This window comes from Ochotona princeps, chromosome 29 (genome assembly GCF_030435755.1).
Source record: "Ochotona princeps isolate mOchPri1 chromosome 29, mOchPri1.hap1, whole genome shotgun sequence".
In the NCBI taxonomy this organism is placed as follows: domain Eukaryota; kingdom Metazoa; phylum Chordata; class Mammalia; order Lagomorpha; family Ochotonidae; genus Ochotona; species Ochotona princeps.
Genome location: NC_080860.1, coordinates 4577136 through 4587555, shown reverse-complemented (window position 1 = coordinate 4587555; position 10420 = coordinate 4577136). Strand labels below are relative to the sequence as shown.

At 53.6% G+C, this 10420-nt stretch overlaps 1 protein-coding gene across 2 annotated transcripts in view; it reads right to left on the bottom strand.

Annotated features, from left to right (window-relative positions):
- Positions 1-1791: 1791 nt before the first annotated feature.
- ATP2A2 (ATPase sarcoplasmic/endoplasmic reticulum Ca2+ transporting 2) overlaps positions 1792-10420 on the bottom strand; it is a 46497-nt gene continuing 37868 nt past the window's right edge. Inside the window, exons 13-20 of one of the 2 annotated variants that reach the window (XM_058656446.1) lie at positions 9663-9998; positions 8386-8606; positions 7642-7844; positions 5332-5417; positions 4953-5086; positions 4406-4523; positions 4196-4316; positions 1792-1824 (exon numbers count right to left, since the gene is read on the bottom strand). In XM_058656446.1, coding sequence (XP_058512429.1) covers positions 1811-1824; positions 4196-4316; positions 4406-4523; positions 4953-5086; positions 5332-5417; positions 7642-7844; positions 8386-8606; positions 9663-9998 — 1233 coding nt within the window. In that variant the 3' untranslated portion in view covers positions 1792-1810. Of the gene's footprint in view, positions 1825-3246; positions 4317-4405; positions 4524-4952; positions 5087-5331; positions 5418-7641; positions 7845-8385; positions 8607-9662; positions 9999-10420 lie in introns of those variants that run through there. The other variant, XM_058656445.1, reaches the window with a different exon arrangement.

The window sequence follows — 10420 nt, the reverse complement described above, 5'->3', positions numbered from 1 at the left end:
CGTCAGCCTCGACCCATTCCTCCAGGGTGGGTGTCGCCGCTCACGCACACGGCAGTCCTGCCTTCCCTGGAGTCCGTGTTTCTGCCACGGAGGCCTGGTGCGCGCCGGGCCTGTGTGCCTGCTCACTGGTGTCCCTGCTGGCTGTAGCGAGCTTGGCTGGGCTGCGCAAGATCCTAGAACTTCATCTGGGTCACCAACTGCTGCCCTTCCAGATGTGTCTGCAGGGAGCAGGGCTCGTCAGCCCCATGTGCTGTGGGTGTCCCAAGTGGCCTCAACTGCTGCGTCCTTGAACCCCTGCCATCCTAATGCGTCAGTGGAAACCCGAGTTCCTCCCATTCCCAACAGTTTAATTTGGTGCAGCTTTACTTTCACGGCTTCCTCTACCTCCCACCTATAACCCAGCAGTGTTCTTCCTGGTCGTCATGACCAGCCCAAGTGGTGGGGGACAGGGAGAGTTGGACTTGCACTTTCCAGCCCAGCAGCTTGCCCACGGCCGGGAAGCAGTGGGCAATGGCTCGGCTTCCTGCCACTCGTGGGATACTGGGATGCAGCCACTGGCTCCTGGCCTGGCTCACACCTACTGTGGCTGTGTGGAGACCACCTCTAATGGACGCCGTGCCTCCCTTAGCTCACATCTCCCAGTCTGTTCAGCATCTTGTCAGTCTGGGGATTCAGACCCTGTGTGTGAACATACTGGGTGGGGTGTATGTTGGGTGCCCGAGCCCGGGCTGTCTGGAAGGCAGGGCTTGCTGCCGTGGGTGGGCTTGGTCCAGACACTTTAATCTCTTTGTCCATCAGGTACACCTCGGGAATGTTTTGGGGGTTCGTCTCATCTTTAGGGGCTGTGAGGCCAGAGCCGCTTGGGAACGATCCCACCCACATCTGTGTGCCCTCACCCCTCTGCCAGGTCCACACCAGTGCCCTGTGGTGCGCAGCCCAGAGCCTGCCGGGTGGTGGTCCTGTGCTCCGTTCCCAGGTGTCTGTGGAGCAGTCTGACGCTCAGCTGTTGGGCACGTGAACATGGGGTGTTTCCGTTCTGCGCATGGCTCAGCGCCGCAGCCTGGGGGGCAGCTCACCTTCAGGACCGGCCTGTGCCTTCTTTGCGTCGCCCTGACTTACCCAGTAGCAGCACGGTGCGGGGACTTGGTAGGACGTCTGTTGCTGCTTGTTACCAGCACAAGCAAGCAAGCCGTCACTGTGCATAGTCTAAGTCAAACAGGCGCCGCTGTGATGGTCACGGTCAGCATTTTTATTAAGATAAATGCATCACAAGATTTGTATTGCACCAACATCTGTCTACTGCTTCTGACTTCATTAAATAAGTTACATTTAATACAGTGCAGAATAGCTGTCTGCAGAGTAATTGCAGTTACAAACTGGAGGCCTGTATGTCATCATTCAACACCTGTGGTGTGGTCATGGACTGATACAGAAGCAAACTGTACAGGGCCAATGAGAAGTAGCAGGTTTTCGCCAAGTCACTGTAGAGGAACGTGGCTGCTTACAGCTGGAGGCATGCACTGCAGGAGGGCACACGGACGGGGCGAAGGGTGCAGGAGGCCTCGGGGCCCGTGGCCCAGACCCCAGGAGAGGCTCCGGGGTGCCTTGCGCCAGGTCGTACAGTGGAAACTATTTTGATTTACACCCTGCACAGGTCACACACATTTCCTCCACACGACACACAAGGAGCTGGGGGGCTTCCCTACCGCCCTTCCCCTCAGCAGCAGTCATGCAGACCCGGGGATGTGTGGCTACACACGCCCATGCGCCCCCACACCCTTACATGTCTGCACAAGGGCTTAGGAAGCGGTTACTCCAGTATTGCTGAAAAGGAAAGAGAGAGCAAATCAGCTTCACGGAACATGGGCAGGAAATGTCAGAATAAAAACCCAAGACTGAGCCCAACAGCGACGGGCGCAAGGGAAACCTCGGCTCCCGTCTTGCAGGGTTTTAGTACCAGCGTCCCTGGCTGTCCCCAAGGAGCCACCTGCTCGGAGCCCTCCTGTCTTCTGGCTACACAGCAGAGACGCCCTGGTCCCGTGGGGGCAGACACTCGAGTCCTGTCAGGTGTGGGTGGTGAGGCAGTGTGGGCAGCCTGGGGTTAGCCGTGCACGGGGAGGTTGGGCCAGGAGTGAGCAGCGTGGCCTCAGTGCAGCTTTCCGGCTCCCTCCCCTTCCTTCCCTGGGCAGGGCAGTCTTTGCGCTGCAGGGCCCTGCCTGCCCAGCTGCCAACTGCCCTTCCCTTTGGGCACAGGGAAGCCCAGCCTTATCACTGACTGCAGGGCCGTTTGGGCAGGATTCTCTTGGTGAAGTTCACAGGGTACCCAGGACCTCAGCTTACTGGCCCTGGGCAGCAGCTAGGTGCCTAGTGGGCACTTCCCTGGCCTTGTGTGCAGCGGCTGTGCCAGGGACTGTGGCAACTATCTAGGCTGGCATGTCGGGAGCAACTGCGATGAGATTGGGGGGAGCTCCGCATCGATTGGCGAGGACAGGGCTGGGCATGAACGGGCTGCACCTCCCAGCCCCTGTGCCCTGGAAAGCCAAAATGGCCTGTTCCAGGTGAGTCTACTGGTGCCCCAGCTCACGGGCTCAGTTAGTTGGCGTGGCAATGGAGGGGGCATGGCCCTCTCAGCCTGTCAGCTGAAACAAGCCTAAATGAAATGGCCTAAACAAGCTCTGTCTCTCCCTTCAGCTGCGCGATGTGAAGCCGCTGCCTGCTGCCCCTGGGTGGGCATGGGTGCCACACTGCCCCCTTGCTGCTCCTGATCATGGGGGCAGTCACCTTTAGGCTGATGCACCCACCTCCAGGGGATACTCACGTTAGCTGACGGGTGTTGGAAGGCATTGGAGAAAAACACCGTGGTTAGGACTGTTAATGACTCACACGCGGGTGCTGAGCCGAGCTCTGACATGCGCAAACGTTGACATAACAATGAGGTGGTTAGTACCACATTCAAATAAAAATAATTCTATAGAGTATGTCCATCTGGTCATGTGCTATTTACAGACTGTACCCCCCACACACACACACGCACACACTGTTCCTCTAGGTTCCCTACACTAGGCTAGGGCAGCCAGCACTGCTGCACAAAGGGAACCTCCCATGGGAGCACCAATTCCCACGGCTACCTGTGCAGGACAGGGTCCCCGGCCTCTGAGCCAGGGGCTGCAGAAAAGTGCAACTATCCATCCTAACGGATAGGGTAAGCCACTGAAGAGTTCAACACAAGGCAGCTATTTTTCTCTGTCCATTTAAAACATTTTATTTTTCTTTTTAAACTAGATTGTGAAGTGCCACTGAAATAGGCAATGTTGGCAAAACAATGTCTGTTACAATAAAATACATTAGACGTTTCAATAAATAACCTTAAAAACTATGCGAAGGGACAGAACCCAGTCGATTGAGCCTGGAACAATGTTTTCTGCACAGGCGAGCACAGGCCTACCTCTCGTGACACGGATGCCAACAGCGCCCTCCAACCCTGCGGACGGAGCTGAGCAGGCGGGGTGCGGGGCGGGGTGGGGCGGGGTGGCAAACCAAGAAACACTGACTGAGGTAGCAGGACTCTGCTCAGTGCAGAAAAATTGGCTTATGAATAAAAATTAGACTGTGATATCAAATTAAATCCAGATAATCATGCAAAAGACACAATACATGCTATTGAGTTTTAGAAAAAAACCACACACATTTGTTTCCTAAAATCTGCTGCCAATTAATTTGCTGACAATGTCTGCTGGCTCAACTATTTTTTTTTGTACAAGGATGAGTATTAAACAGAACACTGTACATGCTTTTCATCTACAAAAAAATATTTGCATAAAATAGTGTTAGTTCTCTGTACATGTCAATGGACACTTTAATTATGTGTATAAAAAAAGCAAATTTTGCCCCACTGGAGTCAGAAAAAGCAAAACAAAATCTAGAGTCGGAACCCTCTTTCACCAGCCAGTATGTTCATGTGAAAATTCAGCAGAAACAGACAGTTGCTTTAAACAATAAAAAAATTAATGGATTAAGTTACACGTCGTCTTTAGGGAAGCTGTCAGTCAAGACCAGAGCAGCTCACTGAAGTTAGTGTCGGTGCTGTAGACCCAGATGACCAGGGGCATTATGAGCAGCACGAAGGGCCACGAGACGCCCTCGGTGCACGCCCAGAGCGTGCAGGGCGGTGGGGCGGGCCGCACACACTCTTTACCGGGCTCCAGGTAGTTGCGGGCCACGAACTTGAGTGTCTCGTCCATGAGGATCACAGGTAAGGAGATCTTGAGCACCATCAGCCACTGGGTCACGTTCAGCGGTGTGATCTGGAAGATGAGCTGAAGCGCCCAGGAGCCCCGTGAGACCCTCCACTCTGGGACTGCCAGGGGGAGTAGCTGGTCACGAGCCAGGGCCCCCAGATACTTACAGGCAAGGGCTCCACGTAGAGGATGAGGAAGTGGAGCGACATGGACAGGCAGATGGAACCCACGAGCCAGATGTTCTCCCAGGGGGGCATCCTCAGCAAGGACTGGTTTTCCGACAGGCTGTGGAGCGAGAAGGCCGGCCGCAGCGCAGTCAGGCGGGGCCAGCTCGACCCGCGGATGCCCCGACTCGCAGGACTGCGGTCTCCACAGCAGCAAAGGTAAGGAGGAAGTTCCGGTGTAGGACAAAGTGCCACTCTCCCATCTAGGCTTGGCCTGGCAAGCCCAAAGCTGCCCTTGACTGCCTGGGATACTTAATGCTGTGCAGGTGTCTGCATCGGGGCTTCAAGGCTGATCCATCTGTCCCAGTGCCACAAGACGAGAGCAACCTGTCTCCCATGGGGGCTTGGTGCACACGGAGCTGGCGTCCCTATTTCTGGCTCGTTTGCTGCTTGTAAGGAAGCCCTTCCACTGGCCAAGAGGCAAGGGCGTCATGTGACCCCCTTTGGCCATCCACACCTGCCTGTGGCCCAGCCCGCCGTGTACACTCACCTGTTCAGGGCGTTGCACATCTCTATGGTCACTAGAACAGACAGCGCCATGGTCATGGGGTACGGGGATTCAAAGATGGCACAATCCACGCCCTCGAAGTCTGGGTTGTCCTCTTTACACTGCAGGAAGTGACTCTGCAAGCAAAGGAATCGGGCTCCAAGTCATCAAGGCCCCAGCACAGACCACACGTGTGGCAGGGCACAGGAGTGCTGAGCGTGGGCATGCCCACCCCCGCCCAAAGAGGCCCCATTCTTTCAAGGTCATCTCGGGCAGTACTACGTGATGCAGCCCTAAGCTGACCAGCCCCAGAAAACAGGATGGCTTTCAGGGAGTGCTCAGTCCTTAACATCTGAGAGACAGAAAGCAAGGTGCCAAGTACCAGCTGGTAGAAGGACACTCTTGGACCGCCGTCAGCAGCAATGAACCACCAGGCAGCAGCGCCCACGGTCGCAGCGCCAACATAACCTGGAAGAGAAAGCAGTGCTGACCCAGTGCCAGGATGCAGGCCCGGAGCACACAGGTGAGCTGGGGAGGGGAGGACAACTGGCCACGCGCAGCGCCCACCGCAGAGGGACCGGGATTTGAGAGGACACGAGGCAGCCCTGGGCTGGTGCTACGGTGCAGGTCAAGCCAGCATCCTGCTGATGTGGCTGGGAAAGCAATGAAAGATGGCCCAAGCACATGGGCCCCTGCAGCCACGTGGGAGAACCTGATTGTGGCCTGGCGCAGCCCTGGCTGCTGCTGCCATTTGGGCAGTGACCCAGTAGATGGAACTTGCTCTCTCAGCCTCTGACAGCTGCCACTGCAGGCCACTAAGCACTGGGTGAGCGGGTCACAAACATTTTTTAAAATTACTTATTCATTTAAAAGGCAGGAAGTCAGATCTTCCATCTACTGGATCACTCCTCAAATGGCTGCAATGGTTAGGACTGGATAGGTCAAAGCTAGGAATTTTTCCAGGAGTCCCATTTGATGCAGGGGCCAGGCCTTGGGTTGTTTTCTGCCGCTATCCAAGGCACATTAGGGCTGGGTCAGAAGCGAAGCAGCACCCATGTGGGATACCAGTTCTACAGGTAGTGACAGTACAATACTCTGGCCACAACATTGGTCCTAAGAGAAGATTTTGAGTGAATGGACACTACCAAGCTGGACACCAGGACATTTGTTCTACTGCAGGCCAATGGCACCTCCTCAGGAGAAAGCCGCGGTGCCCACCCCCAGACGGCAGCTGAAGTGCAAATGGACTCGGGCGCTGCCCCTCCCTGCACCAACTTACAATGGAGTGCCTTCCTGTGCAACCTAGACTTGGATTTTGCCTCTCCTGGCCGCACCAGCCACTTGGGGCAGGAAGAGACAGACAGGCAAAGCAGGAGCCGCTATTTCCTGGAGGTGAGGACCTGCTCCACTCTCCCCTGCGAGCTCCTAGAGGGCGGGTTCTGCAGCCCCTTGCACAGCAGCACTAGCTGTGCCTTGGAAGTTGCAGGAGGTGGGGCACAGCCCCAAACTTGCCAACGAGTAACTGTCTAGTTCCTTAATACGCAGATGGAGGAAAGATGTACCCAAGCAGGGACAAACCAATACTTGGCTTAAAAATTTGTAATATGTGGGCCCGGTGGCGTGGCCTAGTGGCTAAAGTCCTCGCCTTGAACACCCCGGGATCCCATATGGGCGCCGGTTCTAATCCCGGCAGCTCCACTTCCCATCCAGCTCCCTGCTTGTAGCCTGGGAAAGCAGTGGAGGACGGCCCAATGCATTGGAACCCTGCACCCGCATGGGAGACCTGGAAGAGGTTCCTGGTTCCTGGCATCGGATCGGCACAGAACCGGCTGTTGTGGCTCACTTGGGGAGTGAATCATTGGGCGGAAGATCTTCCTCTCTGTCTCTCCTCCTCTCTGTATATCTGACTTTGTAATAAAATAAATAAATCTTTAAAAAAAAAATTTGTAATACGTGGGCCCGATGAGGTAGCTCAACAGGCTAATTCTCTGCCTGTGGCAGCAGCATCCCGTACGGGTGCTGGTTTAAGTCTCAGCTACTCCATTTCCTATCAGGCTCCTGCTAATGGCATGGGAAGGAAGTAGATGATGGTTCAAATGTTTGAGCCCCTGCAGCCATGTGGGAGACCCAGAATAACGTCCTGGCTCCTAGCTTCAGCTCAGCTCTGGCTCTAATGGCAACTGGGAAGGGAACCAGCAGATGGAAGGTTGGTCTCTACAGCTCTTTGAAGTCAACAATTTTAAATTAAAAACAGAGCCCACATGGGATCCTGGCAGCTGCAAAGCAAGGATTTAGCCACTGAGCTATCACACTGGCCACAGCACCCCGCCCCCCCTTTTAAGATTTATTTTTATTTAAAAGGCTCATTTATACAGAGAAATGGAGACAGAAATCAAGATCTTCCATTTGCCGATTCACTCCCCAAATAGCCACAACAGCTGGAGCCAATCTGAAGCCAGGAGCCTTTTCCGGGTCTCCCACAAGGGCGCAGGGTCCCAAGGCTTTGTCCCATCCTCCACTGTTTTCTGAGGCCACAAGCAGGGAGCTGGATGGGAAGTAGAGTATCTGGGATTTGAACTGGCACCCATATGGGATCCCAGTGTGTTCAAGATAAGGATTTAGCCACTGAGCTGTCAGACCAGGCCCAGTAAAATAAATTTTAAAAATACCTGCAATACACAGAAGTACTCACAGCCAATAGCCAGGTAACGGAAAAAGAGCCAGCCGCTGATGAGCGGCTCCTTGGGGCTCCGGGGTGGTTTGTTCATGATGTCCAGATCTGGGGGGTTGAAGCCCAAGGCGGTGGCTGGCAGCCCGTCTGTCACCAGGTTCACCCAAAGCAGCTGGACAGGAATTAACGCCTCAGGAAAGCCAAGGGCCGCGGTCAGGAAAATGCTGTTTGCACCCAAGGAAAGGAGAGAGGACAAAGTGAGCGTTGACCATTATAAGGTACAGACTCTTGAAACAGGATGTGGAAGAGATGGAAACTGCTTCATGCAAAAAGAACTACTGAAGGCCCTGCATACAAGGGGCCTTACAGAGATCATGGGAGATGAGCACCATGAAAACACCTTGCATGTACATCACAGCTGTATGCAGCAAAATAAAATGAATCGCCCAGTCTTTATTTTAGAGGGCGATTACAACTGCAGCCCTAGTAACAGTAACAAGGGCTCTCCCAACAAATCTCATCAAGGACAACACTTCCAGAATTTATATTCTCAATTCAAGAGGGTCAAGAGCTTAACCTGACTTCATCTGATAAACTCCAGCTTGACTCTACCCAGGACTCTGTACACTGGGCCAGCTGCAAGCTCCACTCCCTTCAGGGAGGATTCCTGTTCACGGGGTACCAAGAATCAAGCAGCCACAAGACAGAACTGAGGAAGTTGGTCCCCACCACCCATAATGCAAAGGAAAGACACTAAGGACCCACCAGACGACCTCGCCCACGTTGGACGAGATGAGGTAGCGGATGAACTGCTTCATGTTGTTGTAGATGGCCCGGCCTTCCTCCACGGCGGCCACGATGGTGGAGAAGTTGTCATCAGCCAGAACCATCTCAGACGCGGTCTTTGCCACTGCAGTGCCTGAGCCCATGGCGATGCCGATCTCGGCTTTCTTCAGAGCAGGGGCATCATTCACACCATCGCCAGTCTGAAAGGGACAGATAGGTGGCTCAGATATCTGCCATAAGACATTCATATCCCAGACACAAAAACCTGGGATCAAAAAAATACTAAGAGCCACCTGCTCTGGGCAAAGTGTTTGTCTTTTAAGCCAGCATCATAAAACACATTTTAGGGACTAGTGTCATGATGTAGCATGTAAAGCCTCCACCTGTGGTGTCAGCATCCCATATGGGCACCAGGTTCAAGGCCTAGCTGCTCCACTTCCAAATCCAGCCCTCTGCTAATGGGCTGGGAAAGCAGTGGAGCATGGTCCAAGGCCTCAGGACCTGGCAACTGCATGGGAGGCCCAGGGGAAGATTCTGGCTTCAGACCAGCCCTGCTCTGGTCCTCCTTGCCTTTTGGGCATAGACCTAGTAATGTAAGATCTTTCTCTGTCACTCCTTCTCTCTGTAAAGTCTTCCTAAAAATTAAAAAATATTTATTTTATTGAAAAGGCAAATATACAGAGGAAGAGCTTCCGTCCACAGTTCACTCCCCAAGTGGTCGCAACGGCCAGAACTGAGCTGATCTGAAGCCAGGGACCGGAACTTCCTTTTTTTTTTTTTTTAAAGTCGTGCTTCAGACTGTGGCCACCTCCATGGAGAGGGCAATGGGGAACTGAAGGGAGGCAGGGGAGTATGTCTGTACTGTCTGGTCTCAAGAACTTCAAATACAGTACCACCGGCTGGCGTGGACGCAGGCGTGGACACGGCACTCAGGCCTTCACTGGGGAATGCGGCTGGCACCCCAAGCAGCAACTTGACCACTCACGACTCCCTCCAAAACTGCTGCCCAGAAAGTAAGCACCAACTGCTGTTGACCACTCTGGGCAGCATCAGAGGGGTGCTGGGGAGAATGCCGGAACAGTAGGGCACCCACCTCACAACCGATTGTGTCTCACTGACTATATTAACATACACATGCTTATTTCAATCCAGACAGTACCAGGTGCTCTGACTTCTCTGCAAAGTCTTCCTGGGCCTCTCACCACCCCATGGTCAGTGGAGGAAGTGCCACAAAGTGCCTACCCCTGCCCACTCACCATGGCTGTGATCTCATCAAAGGACTGAAGAAACTCCACTATCTTGGACTTGTGGGAAGGCTCCACCCGCGCAAAGCAGCGGGCATTCAAGCAAGCGTCTCGCTGGGCTGAGGGGCTCAGCTCATCAAACTCCCGGCCTGTGAACGCCTTGGACGTCACGTCCTCGTCCTGACCAAAGATGCCAATGCGGCGGCAGATGGCTACGGCCGTGCCCTTGTTGTCCCCTGTGATCATGATGACCCGGATGCCCGCCTGCCGGCACAGCTTCACGGAGGAGGCCACTTCGATCCGTGGAGGGTCCAGCATGCCCACACAGCCGACAAAGGTCAGGTTGGTCTACAGCAAGACAGCCACTTGACATTACAAGAGGAAATGCCACTTTCCCCGGGTCTGAATACTGTCCAGCCAATACTAAACTGAGAGGAGCAGCAAACAGCCCTGTGTTTTCTTATTACCCACTTTTACAAGTCTTAACAATTACATTCTGCAAATGGGAAACAATGGATTAAAGCATCAGAATATTTTGTTAGTCTCTTCTATGGCTTGCTTCTTTTGTTTCAACTTTGGAATGTCACACCACCGATATGACAGATTTCTACTCTAAGAATGCAAGAAATGATTCAGGTATTGTGACCTTCAGCAACCAACACTCTTACAAACATCACTGATTTTTTAGAAAACAATCTACGTGTGCTGCAAATTAGGTTCTCTAAGCTTTGTAAACTCTCATTTTTGGAAAGCAGTTTTAAAGTTACACA